Below are 22,585 nucleotides of genomic sequence, written 5' to 3'. Positions count from 1 at the left end.
TTTTGATTAAGTTAAAATTTTGTGCTTTGATGTTTTGTTAAGTTTAACTTGTATTGTCGATTCTTACATTATGTTAGAGTTCAGTCCTCTGTTCTTGCAATAAGTTAAAACATCCTTAATTTATTCTTTAAGCTGAAACTCGTTCTTCTATTTTGTCTTTAAGCTGTAACTCGTGAGCCCTATTCTGTATGATTGCGTTAAGTTTAAACTTGAGTATTACTATTTCATCAAGTTAGAACTCTATTTTCATTATTATTTTAAACTGGAACTGTACTTACTACTTTTTTTTCGTAAATATGAAACTTGTACTCTCACATTAACTGCCGAGTTGGATTCTTACCTCTTTGATTAGGTTCAATTCTATGTTTTAACCTTTCATTGAGTTGGACTATTTTCTGCGTTCTAATATTACGTTAGAGTTCCTTCCCATATTAAGTTGGAGTTCATCCCTACATTCTTATATTGAGTTGGAGTTCAATCCTATATTCATAATTAAGTTGGAGTTCAATCTTATATTCTTATATTAAGTTTGGGTTTATTCCCATATTCTTATATTAAGTTGGAGTTCATTCCTATGTTCTTATATTAAGTTGGAGTTCATTCCTATATTCTTATATTGAGTTGGAGTTCAATCCTATATTGTTATATTAAGTTGGAGTTCATTCCTATATTCTTATGTTAAGTTGGAGTTCATTACTATGTTCTTATATTAAGCTGTAGTTCATTCCTATATGCTTATTAAGCTGGAGTTCATACCTATACTCCTTTACTAAGTTTTAACTTCCTTTATTCTTACTTTACACATAAATTAGTACTCAATCTCTGTTATTTCTTTAAATAATAACTATATATTTTATTAGGATTACGCTAGTGAGCCTTATAAGATTATAATGTTAGTATGTCTGTCATTCCGTCCGTCTGTTACTCTTTAAATATAAGATTTTTTTGGTTAAACAGGTATTGGTGATGTTAAAACTTAGGGTATGAGAGAGTATATAATACTGACGCTTCAACTATCAGCATAGATTCATTCATGGTAAGTTTTGTATGATGATCCGTCGATCTTCCTCCAACGCCACATTTCGAAGCTCTTAAATATTTTTCCTCTAACTTCCTTAATGTTCAAGTCTCTGAACCGTACAATCCAATGCTTCATATATAACACTTGAGCAACTTATTCCTTAGTCAAATATTAAGCCAGCTAGTTAAGAGTGATCTTTTCTTTTTGAATGCTTCTTTGACTAGGGCAATGCCCGGTCAAAAAGTTTTTGCCAAAATACTGTGTATACAATAATAATTACCAAACATAGAAGATAAAAATATTATCACATTTATTAATATTACAGAATTATTTTAGTTACTTTTCTATAGGACTAGAAAGGTATCTGCAAAATAGAGAGAAAGTAGGACAAAACCTCTTAACGCGTTAATATTTTCAGATTGTAAAACCAGTAAATTATAATGTTTGCTAACCTGTAAAACTTAGCTAGAGGACTGGCATCGTGGTAGTGTCCTTGACTGCTGACTGCAAACTCTTGCAGTTGTCTTGCATGACGCAAGCATTCGGCTGCATACTCCGAATCGCTTTTACTGAACACTACAGATGCTGCTGCCAGTGCGGCGGCCACTTCAGACGCCAGATCGGAACCTATCATAGACAATAAAGATAACAATTAGCAATATTAATAAGCTACCTTTAGTTGATGTTTTATGCCATCATTTTATTGTAGGCTCTATTATGACTTTTTAATATTCTATATAAATTTTAGAAAACTCATGATAGCAGAGTCGAAGGGTCACACAGTGCGGGGGATAAATAGATTTGAATGACGCTTACGGGTCTCTAACCTTTACAGCAGTATTCAGAACTGTAAGACGCGATCATCTGTTTTATTACTTTCTTTATGGGTTTCCGGATTTTCATGTCAAATATTACATTTTTCGAAACTGCGCAGGCCACAGCGAAGAAATCTGCAGATCATCTTTGGCCTGCGAGCCATGCAGTCGATAGACTAAGGCGTCTTTCTTATCAACTGGATGGTCTGGGTTTGATTCTGAATTTGGTCTGAATTTGGATTTAAAAGACATTGAAGATGTCACTGTTCACCTCAGCGACCCCGAAAACTATGGATTTGACACTAATATCGGTCAGTTTCGATCATTATATATATATATATATATATATATATATATATATATATATATATATATATATATATATATATCCCCTTCCCCCTGCACTAATTTAAGGGACTGATTTTTTATTTAAATAGCATCGGAAGTGTTGCTGTTCATCTCAGCAACCCCAAAAACTATATATTTGGCACTAATATCGGTCATTCTCGGTCATTTTATATATATCCTCTTCCTCCAAGTTGCAGTGCTGAACTTGAATATAAGCTTAATTGGAAATGTCACTGTTCATTTCAGCAACCCCGAAAACTATTTGTTCGATACTAAGATCGGTAATTTTCAATATACATCCGCACTTCCTATATTAAATTCTGCATTTGAATATTAAATATTAGTAATTATATGTCTTACTGCATGAGTATTAGTGACATTTGCCTACTGCTCTTTCTTTTAAGAAGTAATTTGGTTAAAATTAACAAAATTTCACCAGATCAAAGAGCACATTAAGAACTTAGTTTCATTCAAAAGCCCTATTTGTTGAAACAGAAACGCTTCATGATGATAGATGTGTATGCAACTGTTAAAGTTCTGTAATTAATGCACAACCAGGAGTAAACGACTAAAAGGCACATATAGAAAATGAGTGCAGACTATTAATTTTCAAGAATAATTACAACAGTTTTATTTTCGTATGCTTGTTTTTAAAATATTCGCAACATTGAAATTTCTCAACTTACATTTTTCACGCGTTGAAAAAAAAAAAAGCGGTTCCATTACTAGTAAAATTAACCTAATACAAAGATGAACGGTTTTTTGCCAGCAGGTTCAAAATTTCCGGAAATTTTACAACACTATTTCTGAGACAAACAAATTTCGTGTTGGGCTAATTTTACCGATACAGATACGAAATGGGGCCCATGATATATATCCTTTTGCTTTGGCATATTAAAATAACATTATAATAATAAGGCTCCTTTCAGATTATGCGACGTTTGCCACATGCCGCTTTCGGCACGGCGCCGTGATTATTTGATTAATGATTACCATTAGTATATATGAGGCTTTTCAGGTTATCCGGCCACGCGCCCTTCAAGACTCTGTGTGGCGCAGCGCCGTACACGGCGTGTTGATTACTATTGTCGCTTATGATTCTCTGCAGACTAGAAGGTGTGCACCTGACAAAATTCTGTTTGCTAATTTATTGAAAGCTGCTAGAATTAGTTACTCTTGGCTATCTTAAGAAATGGATTCCATGGAAGATATAGAAATATTAATTAGTTTGGTAAAGGATATTCCCATACCGTGGGACAAATCTTTGGATTCATACAAGTCCAAGAAAAAAAAACAACAGCTGCTTGGAAGGAACTTTGTACCGGATTGAATTTCAATGAGAAAAGCAAATAAGGTAATATGAAAATTTTAGCAATTGATTATGATAATTTACTAAGCACGTATTCAGAGAACTGAGTAGGAGGGGCAGTGTATCCAGTACTATAGATGTAGTAATCGTTTCCAGATGTTTACCTAGGATAAAATAGAAATGTTTGTAATTTATAATATGCAGAAATAATTATGTTCATTCATGTGACAGCTATTCGGATTACTTGGAGTATGATTCTCAGATTGCGTTGGTAATTTTCTTTTGATGAAGTGCAATGCGTATTTTGTGTTGCATTTATTATTTGCATAAATTAAGCAAAAATTAGGAAATGTATATTATAGTATTTAGTTTAATCTTCTATTATTAATACTTTGGAGAATGTGATTTAGATCCTGTTTTTTTTTTAAATTTAATTTAATATTGTATTACTTGGGATATATATTTTCAAAACCAAGTTAGAATTTGATACAAATGTGTAAATATGAACATCAAACATTTTCGAAACGTAGTGTTCCCAGCTACTTACCTCAGAGCTATGATAAATCTTTCAGTCGGTGAAATGTCATGTCTTAAGTGGATATTTTGCTTTAAACTTTGTCCGTTTATTTTCTCTAGCAACTCATCAAAGATTGCTATCGACGTACGAAAATAATTTAAAAACTTCGTTTTATTACTTCTTAAGTCACTAAATAATAGCACAAATTCACCAGCTACAGGTCTTTGAATATTCAAGAAGTGAACCCATTTTCTTCCTCTGTGAATTCGTCTTTTAGATTTTAAGTAAAACCAGTTCAAATACAATAACCTATCTCGATCATCTATACTGTCTCTATTTTAAAAACGACAAATCAGTTTGGCCGGTAAAGACAGCTGCCGTGATGTTCACTAAATTCTTAAGTCACTAAATAATAGCACAAATTCACCAGCTACAGGTCTTTGAATATTCAAGAAGTGAACCCATTTTCTTCCTCTGTGAATTCGTCTTTTAGATTTTAAGTAAAACCAGTTCAAATACAATAACCTATCTCGATCATCTATACTGTCTCTATTTTAAAAACGACAAATCAGTTTGGCCGGTAAAGACAGCTGCCGTGATGTTCACGACAAAAGCCGTATGTTTTACGGTACGACTTTTGTACACACCGCGCGACGCCGTTTACGGCATGGCATTTAGTGTGACAGAAACCTAATATTCAAATACATCATAATAAAATCTATATAAATAAAAATTAATTAATGATGTTTGGCCGATTTTGATGAGTTTTTATGTATGAGTGGATCCTGGCCTAAATTGAGTCTCAATCACGTCAATTTGGTGAGCGTGGGGTCAAGTGCACGTGACGTCAAAAAGATGTTGTGAGCGTGACTTTGAGTGACCCTGAGGTCACAATGATGTTGTGAACGTTATATAGAGATGATGCTGTAAGCATGAGGTCGAGTAAGCGTGCTGTGAACGTGAGGTCAGAATGATGTGAGCATAAGTTTGAGTAAGGTTACTGCAAAGTGGTACCTTTGCTTAATACTAGTGGCGCGATGTTTCCGTGGTAGGCAGGAAACTTTTGGAAATACTCTCGTATATGTAGAATCAGCCATCTAAGAATAGTTTTCATCTCTAAGTTTAACTCTACATTTAAACTGGAGATAGTAGACCAGTAGGGGATGCTAGATATACTACTTCCGGTATCACTATTGGGTTTTCATAGTTCTATAGTGAAATTTAACTCATCTATTTCTTTTTTTTTTTTCATTTTAAGGAGAAGGGAAATTTTGTTTAGTTTTAAAATAATATCACTGTTTAAAAAAAATACTGTTAGAATTTTAGGTTTTATGAACATGGTCTCATATGAATATATTTGAAAAGTTAAGTTTCCCAGAATAGATTTTTCAGTCCATGGCCTCCAAAATGGCTGACTGTCAGTACTAGTTATTTTATGTCTGCCAAGATAACCCCCCGACTTTAGAAAATTGAAACAATGACTACGTCATTCGTTTGTACAACGTCTGTAGCGTTTGAAGTACATAAGGTACATGCCAGGCACATGCTCTGTACATGACTGAAATGTACCTAAGGTACAGTGAACAATATTCGCTTCTGTCAAGAACATACTACACACGTTCCCCAGGTACATGTCAGGCATGTGCCTAGGGGCGGACATAGACTGTGACTATCACTTGTCATTCATGTAATTTCCCTCTCATAGGTACATAAGGCACATACTGGGCACATTCCCATGTACTTGAGAGAACAGGATAGATATGTGCCTGCTATGTAATTGTGCTCTTAGGGCTGTTGACCTCTCAAGTAACCCTATAAGGAAAATGGTACAAACGAAAATATTTTCCGTTACAAACGCTACAAACGTAGTACAAACGAATGACCTAGTCATTGTTTCAATTTTCTAAGGCGGGGGGCGGAGGGCTATCTTGCCAGACGTGTTGTTTTGCACTTGGTTTGTACAGTAGAGCCATCTGTGCGAAGATTCCATAAAATAGTGTAAATGGCTGTGTGATATGTGTCTCACTATTAGAAGACCAAAAATAAATGATAGTGTGCTATTTAATAATGTAATTTAAAGTAACTCATCCAGAAAAAAGTTCGTCAAGTTAAATCGAATATGAAGACGATGTGTTTTTTTTTTCTTTCTTTCCATCAAAGGTATCGTACACTCAGAATTCGTCCCTGGAAACAAGACCGTCAACCAGTAACTTGGTGTTGAAACGGCTGCGGAGAAGTGTGACGAGAAAACGTCCAGCCTTGTGGCCTTCCAGCTAGCGATTCCTGCATCATGACAATGTTCCCGCACTCACGGCTTTTTCAACGCAGACGACTACCTTGACCCACCGCCCTATTCGCCAGATTTAGTCCCCGCAGAATTTTTCCCGTTCAGTAGGATGAAAGGGGATTTGAAAGGCCGACCGCAATGTCACGACAGCGCTAGCAAGTATCAAAAGGCTTAATTTGCAACGTGCTTCCAACAATGGAATGAACGTTTGGACAAGAGCATTAGTACCAATGGAGAGTACTTTGAAGGTGATTAAAGTTATATTTGAAACAAAGTTGTATTTAAAAAAAAGAAGAAGAAGAAGAAGTCCATGGTTTTCTCTCAGAAAATTCCGGTTATTTTGGGGTCTCTCCTCATATATGTATAATATTTGATACTATTATTAGTTAAACAAGCATTTAAGTTTATGAGTTAACGATAATTTTGGACTAATATATCATTAATCCTACTGTATACTGTCATTTTTGTTGTGTCATACTGATAATTTTGATGTGGGCATATTTAAGAAACATGGTGTAGATACCATAGATGGTGTAGTTACCATACAAAATCATTTTTTATTTACAAAATAATTCATTTTTCTCTCGGAAACTACGCATGACGTTTTAGTTTACCCATTTCATTTTGTTCTGCTCAGTGAGATTTATCGATTAGTGCCTGTTTGATTTATGGACAATTCTTCCTTTTTACGTTAAGCTTTAATCTATATATATAAAAGAGAACGCACAAATCCTTTGTTACCTCATCACGCTAATACGGCTGAACCAATTTCTTTTATTTTTGGGGGGTTATTAGGATTTGGACCCTAGATGGTTTTTATCATATCACTTTAATTTTTAATTACCAGTGTCTTGAGATAATTGACCATTCAAGTGTCCATTCCTTTGTTAGCTCATCATAGGTAAAAATAAACGTATTTATATGCAACCCGCATGACCGTGTAACTCGGCGGGTTAACATAAATGACAGGCGATATAATGTTAACATTTACTGCAATCTACTATGGTTTTTATCATATCACTTGAAAGCGAAAACTTCCGGGGTGACCGCAGCGAAGCGGGGCGGGTTAACATAAATGACAGGCGATATAATGTTAACATTTAATGCAATCTTCTATGGTTTTTATCATATCACTTGAAAGCGAAAAAGTAAAAATTATCTAAGTAACAAAGTTTATTGCGTTCCGGGGTGACCGCAGCGAAGCGGGGTGAACGCTGCTAGTAATTTTATAAAATTTATTTTTATTCACCTGGTTTCTGCTCGGTTATCTTGAAAGATGGCCTCCTGAAAGCAATATCCTCTGGCCTCCCCCAGTATTTTTCGTTCTCATACGAAGGATCTCCCACTTGCGCATACAATTCTTGAGGTGCAACATGGCACTTGATTAAATAGTCTGTAGCCCAACGGATGGCTCTCCGAGCGTTTTCCAGTTCACCTGTAAATAAAAAGCAAACAATGCAATTTAAAATTGATAATATACATTTGATAGATAAGAAAATAAGGTATGCTTTCCACAAATCTTACTCGGCCTCAAGTTGAGAGCAGTGACTTAGTCGAAGGGAGACCTAAATTCCTTGTTCTCCTAATTAACATTACTTGAAATAAAAGTATAAACAAAAGCCAAAACATTACGAACGTGCAACTAATCATAGTGTATGGGGTACTTCTCGACAACAGTAATTTAAGTTCGACAATAGGGACTAAAGAGGAACGTTACATTGTCAATGAAATTTATAACACTTAAAGTCCAGTCAAATTACATAAAAAGCGGGCCAAACTTAGACATTTACAATAAAAAGATGGGACCTTCTGGAACTTTTTCGTGATCTCTTCCTCATTTACTTCCAGAAAATCCCAAAACATCCAGTTGCGGGTTTTCCGCCATTTTGAATAAATTCTGCCATCTTGGATTTCTCACATGCACTTAGCTTATGCCACGTAACTTCTAAACTAATTAACATAGAAGGATCATTCTTTCTTTATTATACTTCTAATGTTACAGGCAACGTAACAAGTTATTATCACTTTTCTGTAAGTAACCATTTTTGCATTACTTTAGGATAAAGTGAAAATTTACGATCTGTATTAGGGGACATATTCGTTTCATTGCCTCATACAACTTAACAGAGTAGAAATGTGAAAAAAGTATTCGAATGAAAGTTGTTAGAAATTTCATAAGCTTTAAAACGATGTACATATTGTCACTATATACAATGTCAGAGATACGCAAGAACCCTGAAAGTAAACTTTCGCACTATCTTTCTGTATGTAAGTCTATGTGTCCATTGAAATTAATGTTTGAGATAAAGTTTCAAAAAGAAGATGAAATCTGTTGAAATATGTTTTACTGATGTTATCCCGCAAAAAAAAAAAAAAAAAAAAAAAAAAATCAGTTACGGGTTGTCTGCCTTTTGAATAAATAGCCCTAGTCCATGCAACTCTATTCATCACAACTCTGGAACTCTCTAAAGATATAATAAACACTTCTGACCAGAGTATATACACTTGATTATTAAAAACTAAATTAAAGTGTAACGCTTTCGACAACTTAACGGTGTCTTCATCAGACACTAACTGAAAGAGATATCTTAGAGCATAGATATTTATACTAAAAGTAAAAGTCAAGTATAAATATCTCTGCTCTAAGATATCTCTTTCAGTTAGTGTCTGATGAAGACACCGTTAAGTTGTCGAAAGCGTTACACTGTAATTTAGTTTTTAATGAACAAGTGTATATACTCTGATCAGAAGTGTTTATTAGCCCTAGTCCAGTGCAATTACGACAAAAATCGATCAAACTTACAGATTTTTTAAAAGATTAAACCTGTTAGAATATGTTATATGTATTTATATTATATTAAAACAGTCCCAAAACTCTAGTTGTTAGTTTTCCATAATTTTTGCTTCCAATTGTATGAGCAATATATGACATTTATCAGGAAACACTATGGTAAATAATGTATTTTATCGTTATGATGGTCGACCTAGTGTAAAGGATATAAAACACTGAACATGAACAAAGAAACTATGAATACGCATAATCGTTGAGGATAACATCCACGTTGTTCGTTTATCTCAACAGGAATTTGTTTCTAACACAAAGAACAAATCCGAATTGATGTCACTTCTGGCGAAATATCTCGAGAAATCTGGTTGTACCGTACATCAATCACCTGGAGATGCAGACACAGTTGTGTTAATCGCAACAAACCTTGCAAAATCTGGCCCGTCAGTAATAGTGGGAGAAGATTCAGATATTTTACTTCTGATGGTAGCACTCGCAACAGCTGAGACTTACATGCTTATTCCTGGCTCAAAGCCACTACATAAGATATACAGTAGTACCGAACTTCAGAGAACATTGGGAGATATGGTGAACTGCATTTTATTTCTGCATGCCTTCGCTGGTTGTAATACAACTTCTGCTCAACACGGTAAAGGGAACAAAGTTATGTACAAAATACTGGGAAAAAATGAAGAACTACGTCGAGAAATGGATGTTTTCAACAACCCAACATAATCTGCTGATGATGTGGCAGCTGATGGAGAAAAATGTTATTAGCGTTATATAGATGTACAGAGAAAGGAAATCTGAATAATGCAAGAATCTACGTGTACAAAAAGATTATATCCAAGCAACGCATCAGTGACACTTTCAACTTAGCAGTACTACCTCCAACAACAGCTGCTGAAAATCAGCATAGACTTCGCGTGTTCTATCAAGTTCAGCAGTGAAAAAATCAAGAGATGACTCCAACCGAATGAGGCTGGTGAATTTGTGGTGAGTGTCTTCTTCTGTACCAACACTTGAACAACCTGTTCAAGAAAATATGTTAAAGTTTATAGCATGCAACTGCCAGACGAACTGCGGAAACAATTTTGGGTTCAAACGAAGAGGGCTAGATTGTACATAGAGAAAAGTCCGTTCTCCGGACAGTGGTATATTGTACAGCGGGGGACACTTCTAAATGGTACAGCCATATGGAGATTTACGGCTAAGGTGTCCCATTTAGAAGTGTCCCCCGCTGTACAAATATACGGTATCATCTTGTTTACTATAGAAATCAGTACGGAGCATAAGTTATCCGTATGCTACATAGGATGCTACATCATGCCGTTACAGGATGTCTGACACCTAACAGTTTTCCGTATATCACATGCATATACTTATGTTATCTTCGTCAGCTATATGTTATATACATTCATTTGTGTATGAGATCCTGACCGCCTACATTGTTTCATACGGAAAGTACGTATAGATGGAACACTTATACAGAAAGTATTATAAAACATGCGTTTTCAGTTATACGTTTGCTGTACGATAAGTCCAAAAACTACAGGAATTACGCATATAACCTATCCTTTTAAGTACGCCACCTACATTTTTTTTCAGTGTATATAATTTTGTGGACACGGATGTGGTAATAGCACTACTTTAATTGAAGATGCATATGAAGGAACTGGTGATGAAGCTGTCACCAAAACTAACTTTATTGAGAAGGAAGTTAAAGAAGACTATGGACATTTAACTGCAAAATATTATCGAGAAAAATAAGTCTCAAAGTACTTTGTATATTTAGAACTCTTTTTTTTAAATTCATTTTACATCACAAGGCTTTTTATGGTGATATATGCACTGATCAGCAGTTGAATTAGAGACAGCAGGACAGTTGCAGAAACCGTCCTGCACATGCTCCACCAGGGGATATAAATGAAATGTAAAGCGAGGGCACTACTGCCGTGTACTTCTTCTCTCCGTATCCGTATCAGTGGAGTGCGTGATGGGTAAGACGAAGAACCTGAGTGCACTTGACCGAGGTAAAATCGTAGGGGCCAGACGACTGAGTGGCTCCATTTCGGAAGGAGCTGCGTTGGCTCAGTGGTAGAGCGTTCACCTCTGGTGCATGGGGTCCCAGTTTCAAACCCTGCTCCCGCCAAATGAACTTTGTGGTGGACAAACACCGTGTGCGTGGGTTTCTTCGGGGTTATCCCGTTTCCTCCCACTTTCTTCATTCCACCATTTCATATCGCGGAGACGTTCAATGCAAGACAACAACGCTCTATCAGCAGCCACACAATTCGCAACCACCTGCTCGCCATAGGGTACAGAAGCCATCGACCAACGAGAGTATCCCTTCTAACAGCCCATGTCTAGCATGGGCAAAGAAACACTGCCTCTGGACCGTGGAAATGTGGGAAAAGGGTGCCTGGACAGTTTCACATTGGTACATGCCTATGAACCGCTAAACGCGCGTCGCCAACCGCAAGAAGAAATGGATCCATCGTGACAGCAGGGAACTGTGCAGGCCGGTGGTGGTGGTATTCTCATCTGAGACATGTTTACGTGGACTGAAATTGGTCCCCTAACACGTGTAACACAGTCCCTACCGCGATATTCTGGACAACCATGTCATGTCATTTGTTCGGCTGCTATATCCAGGTGGGGACCTCATCCTGAAGCAGGACAATGCGCCGGCCCACCTCTCTAGGATGGCAGCAAATTGGTTTGATGAGCACACCTCTGATCTGGCAATACGGTCATTGAACCTCAATCCGATCTAACACATCTGGGACGCCATGGAACGAGCCTTCGGCTGTGAACTCTCTTCCAACTAACCTGCAAGCTCTGTGGGAGACTTTGCAGCAGATATGGATTGAGATTCCACAACGACACTTCAGGCGCCTCGTGAAATCCAATCCGCGGAGGCTAGTCTCCGTTATCAAAGCGAACTTTGGTGTTACACGGTATTAGGTAGGTGTCTGTAATTCAACTGGTGATCAGTGTATATTGTCTTCCTTTTTATAACTACAATACTTTTAAATTTAGCAGTTTAATAGATGCGCAGAAGAATCTAAGCACAATTATAAAAGCTAGTATGTATAGTGAAATAGCGAAAATCATGAAACAGGATATGATGGTATTTGCTGTAAATCGGATACAAAATGCATCTCAAATTATTCCAATAAGTATATTTTCCTTCATTGTTAATAATTAATTTCTTTTTTAAATCACCATTTTTACTTTTTCCTAAATTTATATTTTCAAGCACTAATAGATAAAACTTTAAGGTACACTGAACTTTTGGTAACGCCAACGCGGAGAAAGTGATCACTTGTTATATAACCTATAATATTAGGAATGTAATAAAGAAAGAATGATACTTTTACGTTTATTGGCTTAGCAGCCATAAGGCAAAAACTACGTGCTGGAGAATATTTCAAGATGGCGTACTGCTTATTTAAAATGACGGGAAACCAGCAACTAGAGTTTGGGACTGTTTTAATATAATATCAATACATATAACATATTCTAACAGGTTTAATCTTTTTTAAAAAAATAAGTTTGATTGATTCTTATCGTAATTGCACTGGACTAGGGCTATTTATTCAAAAGGCAGACAACCCGTAACTGGATTTTTTTTTTTTTTTTTTTTTTTTTTTTGCGGGATAACAACATCAGTAAAACATATTTCAATAGATTTCATCTTCTTTTTGAAACTTTATCTCAAACACTAATTTCAATTGACACATAACCTACATACAGAAAGTTAGTGCGAAAGTTTACTTTCAGGGTTCTTGCATACCCCCTGCCGACGCCACTGATTACGAACTATTTATCAAACTAGCCGGACTTTCAAACCTGTTGATACTTACCGGAAATTGAATTGAAAAGCCGAATCAAATCACTAAATATCTTTTTCTTTAGTTTAAATGATTCATTCATATGTTTCTACAGAAATTGTACGTAGTCCAATGACGTTTGAAGCTTCATTGCGCATTTCTGGCACTGTCTATAGTGACAATATATACACATCGTTTTAAAGCTTATGAAAGTTCCAACAACTTTTATTCGAACACTTTTTTCACATTTCTACTCTGTTAAGTTGTATGAGGCAATGAAAAGAATATATCCACTAATACAGATCGTAAATTTTCACTTTATCCTAAAGTAATGCAAAAATGGTTACTTAGAGAAAAGTGATAATAACTTGTTACGTTGCCTATAACATTAGAAGTATAATAAAGAAAGAATGATCCTTCTATGTTAATTAGTTTAGAAGTTACGTGGCATAAGCTAAGTGCATGTGAGAAATCCAAGATGGCAGAATTTATTCAAAATGGCGGAAAACCCGCAACTGGATTTTTTGTGGGGATTTTCTGGAAGTGAATGAGGAAGAAATCACGAACAAATTCCAGAAGGTCCTATCTTTTTATTCTAAATGTCTACTTCAAACCTTATTTTGACTGCACTATTAAACATTCATTTAAATAAAGTGCCTCCCTGCTGATGTAATGGCTAGCGCACGCCCCTCTGGTATACATCGTTCCGGGTTCGATTTTCGGTGGAAGATACTTAAAATTTAAACACATTACGGTGTTTCGAATTTCACCTTAGACCAGCGTTTCCCAACCTTTTTAAATTTGCGGCACACTACGGGTGTAACTTGAATTCTCGCGGCACACTCATAAATATTATTTGTAAATATAAAATCCCGTGGTATTTTTTCCTAATTAATGATCTTATCACAAAGAAGGAAGCTCGATCACTGGTTTTCCCCCGTGGTTAATCATTATGCTTACTTTTCATTCTAATTTAAAAATAGAAAACAATTCAATGAAATATTGGACTCTGGTTTTAAAAACTACGCTTTCTTTTCGAAAACCGTATCCAACCTTTCACTAAGAAGATAGATCACTAAATAACGAACGGAAAAACAAATCTCTTTTACTTTTAAAACACAAATGTAGATAATTTGTATGAATGTTTGCTTTGTCGAAAGTATTGAATGATATTTTAAAATTTCAAGTTACGAAATAGTCTGCAATAATAAAGGAGCAACAATAGTCACAACAATGATAACCAATACTTTTTTCAACATTAAAATTGTACACAAGAGTAACACGGTATGAAACTTAAAATTGTAGATTCATAGTAGAGGTTCATACTAATGTGAAATACAAATATACATTTTCCCTTATGTCTTGCAATTTGATTTTTATAGAATTAATAATTTTGCCTCGATTTCCCCGCGGCACATCAGTGTGCCGCGGTACACCGGTTGGGAAACGCTGCCTTAGACAGTAGCTCCATGTCTCATATAGCCTCGGTGCTAGAAAGTAACTTTAAACTTCAAACAGCCAAACCAAACAACCAAAACCGAAAGGCTTTCTTATACAGTACTTGTATGGTTAGCATGCTCGCTTTTGGCACAAGAGACCCGGGTTCTATTCCCAGTGGGAGAACTCATGTGCTTCAGATTTCACGTTAAGGTTTACATTCAAGTCTCAACAACGCTGAAAAAGGTTCATGGCACTAAATTGATTGACAAGCGTTTAAGAAATGCTTAAAGCATCAATATATGTCAACTGGAAACTTTAGTTCTGTAATGTTCCTAGCAAATTTATTAATCAACGAAAGAAGCATATCCAATACTTACTAATAGGTTGTAATCAAAAAGAATTAACACCAGATAGCATTATTTGAGGTACCCTAAATCAACACTATAAATTAGCAAATTTCTAAGTGTGTTCTGTATTCACAGATACAATGTATATTCATTACCATCAGGTAAAGGCATTTGAAATGCGAACTGAACTTAGCAAGCTTACACAGTACGCAATAAACAATAGTCAAATTGAAATTAAGAAATAATAAAGGGTCTTTCCTAGTAAGATTGTGAAATCGGCCCTTGATTCAAATTGGGTCGCTATTGACGCGTCGGCCCCTCATATCTCTCAGTGCTTGCTTCACTGGCCACAGACACAATGGCACTCTCTATCGGTAGCACTCTCTAATGCGAGCTGGTAACTTTGTTGTGCAAGAGTCGGTTGAAGTGGAAATACTGTTACGGAGATTTATTTGGTGTTTCTATTCCAAATGAACAAAATCGAAGCAGCCGAAGAACGACAGAAGCGGAAGGGGAGCAAGAGAAATAAAAAATGTGAATTTTGCAAGGTGAAGGGGCCCTCACCTTGAGGGCCCTAAAATGGTGGGAAACTGCGAAAAACACGTTTGTTTTTAGTTTTATTTCTTTTTGACAATGTTGCCATCACTTTCAGGCCCGGAAAAAATATGTTGCACCTAAGGGTGTAACAAATATTTTGACCGAAAAATCAGCTACGTGTCCCCCCAAAAAAAATCTACATTTGTTTGAAATTTTCAACACGCAAAAAAAAGAAAGAAAATACGCATCGATGGTTTTTTAAAAAATTGCACATTTACATCTAGATAGTATCTACAATCTGTGAAACTTTCAAACTTTTTCGACAACCTCACCAAAATTTAAAAATATTCAATTTTGAGCATGTATGATACGATAATTCGGTAAGGGGAGGGGTAGGGGTCAAAATTTGTTTTGAGGTAGTTTTAGATCAAGGGTAACCTTTTGGGTCAACAGCGACTTAATTCGGATCAAGGGCCGATTTCACTATCTTACTAGGAAAGACCCTTTACTTGGGAAACCATTGCCAGCATTCCTCAAAGGCATGTTATTATACCGGAGTACAAAGATATCCTTTCATAAAATAACTAATAGGTATTGACTTTATACTCCGCTTTGGACACACAAATCCGTTTTATAAGTTTTCCCACCTTTAAGCTATTGACGGTACTTTCAACGGAACGACGAATTTGAACGCTTGATACGTCGAGTCCGCTGTTTTTAATATTTTCAAATTCTATATTAAGCACGTATTATAGCAGTACTACTTACTTTATTCAACAAAAAATTTAAATGCTAAAATGGTATCTATCGGTTAAAATTGGCTTCTGATTTCATCAATTATATCATGGGAAAGTACACTCATCTCCAAAATTATTGTCGTATATCTATAAATATGTTATTGTAGGAATATAATTTGATAACGAATTCGACCGGTATTTCTTATAATGTTAGCATGTGTATAATTAGCAAAGACATGTATGTGGCAAATTTCATGTCAAAAGAACAGTAAATAAGAACAATAAAACTTTTTTTCTTTTTCATTTAGCAACATTTTATTTTACTCATTATAATTTTCATATTTATAATTCTTTTCCTATGAAATTAACCACAAATATATATTTCCCGATTATACATATAGTATCAGTATTAAAAGTTACCCTGCAAAATCATTATCAAATTATATTCTTACAAGAAGACAATTATAGATATGCGACAATCATTTTGGACATGAGTGTACCTCAAGAAAAATGTCTTGTGCACATGGGCGGATTAAAGGGGGGGCGAGGGGGGCGATCGCCCCCCCCCCCAAGAGCCCTCCAAAATATTAAAATTACACACACTGTTGCTTGTAGCTTACCGCCACCCGAACGAAAGTTTGGGATCGTTCTTGTGTTATTTCAAAAGAGGGTTAATTCTTTAAATTCTATTTAAAAATTGTGTCTGTCCAGCATGCCGATACTACGCTAACGATAACTCGAGTCATAATATCAGATAAATTTCAGGAAGAAGGACGATTTTACTTGAAGCCATAACATCAGGAAAACTATCCATGGCTAGTTCTTTCCCATGAGAGGGGTCTTTTTCTTCTTTCTTTCTTTTCTTTTTTCTTTTTTTTTAAATATTGCTCATTTTTTGCAACGGGTTTGGTTGAGGACTATCGAATAAACATGCCCTCCAAACTCTTTTGACTAAACCTTTGAAGAAATTCGCTACTTTCTACGGTATTTTAGAAACTCACAACAAGGCATAATAGTACATTAACGCTGTTGAGGTCGGAAAAACGTTTCTGAAAAACTACTGGGAACCAGTGAAACTAGTCGAGAATCAAATCAACTCGTCAAGAAGACAAGTAATCCTAAATCGCGACAAACTGAAATTAATGTTGTAGAATGTGATATTCCTTGGAAGGCAAGGCAATGCTTTTCAAGGCCACAGGAAAGATGCTTGTGCGGATAATTGGGCCTCAGATGGTGACAGTGTAGAAACTAAGTTCAACGAGGGCAATTTTCGAGAATTGGGCAAATTTAAAATGACTTCTGGTAACGATGTCTTAAAGAATTACTGGAAGAAAGCTTCGAAAAGGACAATTTTTGCCAATAAAACCACACAAAATGCCCTCATTGAGGGTTGTGGATGAGAAATCACGTCTATAATATTGTCAATCGAGTGCGAGAGGGTCAGTTTCATTCTATTATGTTTGATGAGACTACGGACGTTTCGCACACATCTCACCTGTCTTTGATTCTAAGATACGAACACATGGGTGAAATAAGAGAAGACTGCTTCAGTTTCATTGATCCTCGATCAGCAGAGCTGAAACGTGAGGACATTGGTTCGAGCTCGGAATCCGAAAACGCAGGACCTCCCGAACTCTCACTAACTGGAGGGAAAATTGGAAAAATTGCTCTATCTTTGCTACGAGACTTCTCACTCGACCCGAAAAACTGCCTTGGTATTGGTACAGATGGTTGCGCCGTCATGACCTCTCCAAGTCGCGGGGCAGTGCAGGAGATCCAGAAGGAGGCCTCAAATGCACTGTACTGTTCATATTGCAATCACAGCCTCAACTTGCCCATCTTCAGGTCATCGTCAGTATAGTGCGTGAGGAAATGTCTGGGAACAATGAAAGAGATCATTGTGTTTTCCACCGCATCGTCAAAACGTAATACTGCTCTTAAGCTTACACTTGGTGGCCAATTGGAGACATTTTATGCAACGAGATGGGTTGAACGGAACTACATGGTGTTATAATTTCACTTGAAATTTCAAGAAAATTAGTGAGGCTCCACAGTGTGTTCCAAGTGATCCAAGTTAGATACAGCCAAAGCACGGGCACTTTCTTCTGCCATGCAAGACAGCGAGTTTATCGTAACTATTACTTGTCTTCAGGATGTTCTCGCGATAACTCTCTCCTTCATCGACTTTTGCAGAAGACAGATTTAGACATGAACGCAGCGTCAGATGTCATTCAGGACACTATCGCAGCATTAAACAAGAAGCGTTCAAACAGCAAAGAAGAATTCAAGGCAATTTTCGAAGCAATATCCAGAATGGCTGCCAGTGTCGACGTGCAGATTCGAGCTCCTCATCTCACCCAAAGACAAACACATCGTACTCACTTCAGGGCAGATGACACGACATCTTACTACTGAAGAACTGTCTACATTCCGTTGATAGAGTCGGTCGTAGAAGACATCAAAATGCGTCTTGCGCCGGAAGCTTTAAACGTATACGGGCTCAACATTCTATTGCCAACACGTGCAACTGACAAAACTCTGAGCAACACCTCCGCGTTCTAAAACTATCGGACTTTACAAAACTATCGGAACTGAAGAAAAAATGCTGTTTTCCCTCCTTAGTTCTGAATTTACAATCTGTACTTCTAAATGGAAGAGAATTAAAGAGGAAGGTAAAACTCTATCACGGACTGCGTTGGAAGCCTTGGCCACCAGTGACGAAGATCTTCGCGTGACTATTCGAAAACTGTTGTGCATACGATACGGCTAGTGCATAACAATCTTAATCCACATTGCACCGACTGAAAACGTGGTTGCGATCTCGTTCTGGCGAAAAGCGGCTGAATGGAAAAAAATGAAAATGAAATTTTTGAGTTTTACGTCCCATGATTATGCGGGCTAGGCTAAAGGAGACGGTGCTGATGAACAATGAATGAAATGGTGGAATGGAGAAAGTAAGAGGACTAGCACTTTTGAATGTCACATTAACATTGTCGTAGATCGCGACAATATTATATCCACAGACACGCCTTGGGTGGTATTCACCAAAAAGCACGTTTTGCGTTGTAACTTGTCGTAAGTTCTTTTGTCCTTTTGTCTAATTCATTTTACTAAAATACAGAAACATTATAAGCGTTCTAAGAAATGTTTAACCTGATATTTTTCTAGCGAAATATTTAGTAAAGCATAGCCACGACCAGGCCTGTAGACAGAATATCGTTTTGGGGAAGGGGCATAGTGGTGAAAATTCCGTAGCAATTATATCTTTTACCCTCTTTTCCTGAATCCGTTTTACCTTTCTTTTTTGGGGGAGGGGGGTAATTTATGGGAACATATTCCACTCCACAACAAAGAGCCCCCCCCCCCAAGACGTTTGGTTTAATCCGCCAGTGCTTGTGCATAAAGTTCATAATTCAGTCGGAGATGGCGTAAACAGATTGTAGTATATTGTGCCTCTTGCGGCAAAATCTTCAACTAACAGGTGAAGTATATGCAACCAGTAATACCAAATTTGTGAAAAATAATAATAATTACACTAAAACTGAATACGAAATTATGCAATATACCTGCTAATTCATATCCTCTTTGGTGAGTGATCAATCCCCATGCTAATATAGTCGTAGCAGCAGCCATGGGAAAATTATATTTAACGTATCCACCACCTGCTGGGAAAGAACAAATACAATTAAAGCTTCTAAATTATATTCGAAAAAAAAAATCAATTACACATAATCTTACATTTCATATCGAAATCAGAAAATATTGTGGAAACATTAAATTTACAATATTCATTTTATAGAAAAATTTCCCAGAAAAAAGCGAAACAAATATATCACATGGTTCTCTCCAGGGGCGGATCCAGGGGGGAATGATTGGGGCAATCCCCCCACAGAAGAGGAAACTTTCTTATTTTGTATATATAAATAAAACCCATTCCAAAGTTTGGAGCCCTTAAAAGTAGCAGTATGACAGCCCAACACCCCCCCCCCCGCCGAAGTCGGTCCTGGATCCGCCCCTGGTTCTCTCTGTTAGATATAATTCAAATTTCTACACTGAGAAAAATGCGTTATCTAGACATCAGCATATTGTATAAATGTGCGGAAACCTTATGTTTACTACGCATATCTGTACAGGAAATACGTTATCCATATGCTACATACGTACTGCCCTTTACCCACTTAGATGTTACGTCATGCCGCTGAAGGATGTCTGACATCTAACAAGTCTTCCGTATATTACACGTATACGTATGTTACACACGTCAGCTATATGCTACATGCGTCCATCTGTATGTGAGATCCTGACAGCCCTTTCTTTCATACGGAAAGTACGTATAGATGGAACACTTATACGGAAAGTATTCCTTACAACCTATATACAGTTCTTTCTTTCATGCGGAAAGTACGTATAGATGGAACACTTCTACGGAAAGTATTCCTTACAACCTATATACAGTTCTTTCTTTCATACGGAAAGTACGTATAGATGGAACACTTATACGGAAAGTATTATAAAACATACTGTTTCAGTTATGCGTTTGGTGCAGGATGTTACATATAGTCGTACGTTAAGTCCAAAACTACAGAATTTACGCATGAAGCCTGCATTTTACGTACACCACATATGTTCTTTTTCTCTGCGTAGCATTTCCCAAGAGTATATTAAGTTGTCTATTGCATTGTACGATTTGCAGACAACAAAATCATTTCGTATATAATCACCTTCTACTAACAAACATTGGTACTTTGCTTTTCTAGTTGACTATTTCAGCTTAAAATATGTCACTAACTGGTTTCCATTCGAAATGAGACTTACATCTAATTGGTTTATTTTTTAGTGCATAAGACGAAATTAGCCCATGTAGGAGAAAAATGAAATATTTAATTTAACGTTCAACGCTTATACCCTTTGGGCAAAAAAAAACTCTGTTCCATGGGGTCCCTAGTTCGATCACAGCTCGCGCCAAGTGAACTTTGTGTTGGACAAACACCATATGCGTGGATTTTCTCGGGGTTCTCCTCTTTCTTCCCATTTTCTTCGTTCTACCATTTTATTCATTTTTTATTATCATCGCTTCCTTTAACCTAGCCGGCATAAGCGTGGGACGTAAAACTCAAAAATTTCGTTTTAATTTGGACGAAAGGAGATGGATGATCAATTAAAGTGAAATAATTATGAAAGCTCTGATGGAAAGGGAATAGGTGAAAGGAAACGGAGGAATTTTTGCAAATAAAAGCACACGATGTTGTTCACCACCAGCTGTGATGTTCACACGATGTTGTAAGGTAGGATCGAAAGATGCAACGCGTCTTTTCTACATATTCTTGTTAGATTTCTATCTTCCTAAAATATGTCTTTATCTAATAGCTTTCTCCTTCATTTCGCTCCATACTATTCTATGCAGCAGAGTATTTTCTTTTCTTTCTCTCTTTTACTCTCTCAGTTTTAGTTCTGAGGAGCTTCAAAACGCCAGAAAAGGAAATTGTTTCCGCTCTGTCTTGCTATAACAATTGGAAGTTGAGGAATTTGAGAGATAAGTAAAACTAGAATCTATAAACTCATTCCTCAAAATAAATATGCAGCGTCTGTCCCGAATAACAATTAAACTAAATTTTTTGAGAAGTAATTAACGTATCTTATTATTGTTTGAAAATCCTGTTTTATGCTTCTGAAAAATCCGTTTTCTGAGAACATGAAGATATGTATTTGAAAATAAACCAGGAAACTCTACGTTCAGAATTAAGTAGCTTTTAAAACAATCCTAATATAGTATGTTAGGAGCTGTGTTAATTAACTCCTCTATTGCGCTTTTAGCTGACTCTACTATGTTCTATCATAAGAAATTCGAGTGCTCGTTTCCACATTAACAAAGCCCCACTATTGGATCTTATTCCGTGCAATCGAATCAAATAAGAATCATTCTCTACCTCCGTATATTTTCCTTCCATTTTCTTACCTCCGCCTCTTCCACTTCACGAAAAGAAGTGGTTTTCAAACTGGAGCTAATACCATAAGAAAAGGTTCCATCTTCGACTTTATTACTCTAATGCAAGCAGAAGAGGTAGAAATACGCTACTTCCAGTCACTGGCGCAAATCCAGAGGGGATGAGGGGGACATGTATCCCAATCTTGGAATCGAGGGAAACTCACCAAAAAAACAAAAAAACTCGATTTGAAATGTGCTTTTTGGGCTGGAGAAATGTGATGATTTGTGTCCGACTGCCACAAAGGAAAGTGAAATGAAATTGATGTCCCTCGGCTTCTTTCATTTCTTTTTTAAAAAAAGAATCGTATTCTTTAATATTTCAAACTGAACTTCGTGTCCTGGCGCATTTAGGTCACATCAATCTGTATTAATTCCGCTCCCGCTACTTGGATACAAATTGCAATAAGTGGCAGAGGAAGGTATGCTGGAAAATTGTCTCAGCTGTAGATACGGGTACAAATCCCGGGGAAATGGGTGGACATGTTTCGGAACTGGGAGACTCTCTAACAATCCAATTTGAAAAGAACCTTTCCGAGTAAGTGTGACGATTTGTGTCCGACTGCCACAAAAAATAAAAACTGAGATGAAATTGATTTTTCTTGGTTTTCCATTTTGCACAA

The 22,585-nt window shown here is 36.6% G+C and overlaps 1 protein-coding gene across 4 annotated transcripts in view; it reads right to left on the bottom strand.

Moving 5' to 3' along the window:
- Positions 1–22,585, bottom strand: part of LOC145692849 (uncharacterized) — a 118,670-nt gene that overhangs the window by 15,983 nt on the left and 80,102 nt on the right. For 3 of the 4 annotated variants that reach the window (XM_081768367.1, XM_081768363.1, XM_081768364.1), the window contains exons 5-7: positions 19,546–19,644; positions 7,547–7,732; positions 1,474–1,648 (exon numbers count right to left, since the gene is read on the bottom strand). In XM_081768367.1, the coding sequence (XP_081624493.1) occupies positions 1,474–1,648; positions 7,547–7,732; positions 19,546–19,644 (460 nt within the window). The remainder of the gene's footprint in view (positions 1–1,473; positions 1,649–7,546; positions 7,733–19,545; positions 19,645–22,585) is intronic. The other variant, XM_081768366.1, reaches the window with a different exon arrangement.

The sequence above is a fragment of the Thermobia domestica genome, chromosome 8, assembly GCF_964235325.1.
Source record: "Thermobia domestica chromosome 8, izTheDome1.hap1.1, whole genome shotgun sequence".
NCBI lineage: Eukaryota > Metazoa > Arthropoda > Insecta > Zygentoma > Lepismatidae > Thermobia > Thermobia domestica.
This window is presented reverse-complemented; position numbering and strand designations above follow the sequence as displayed.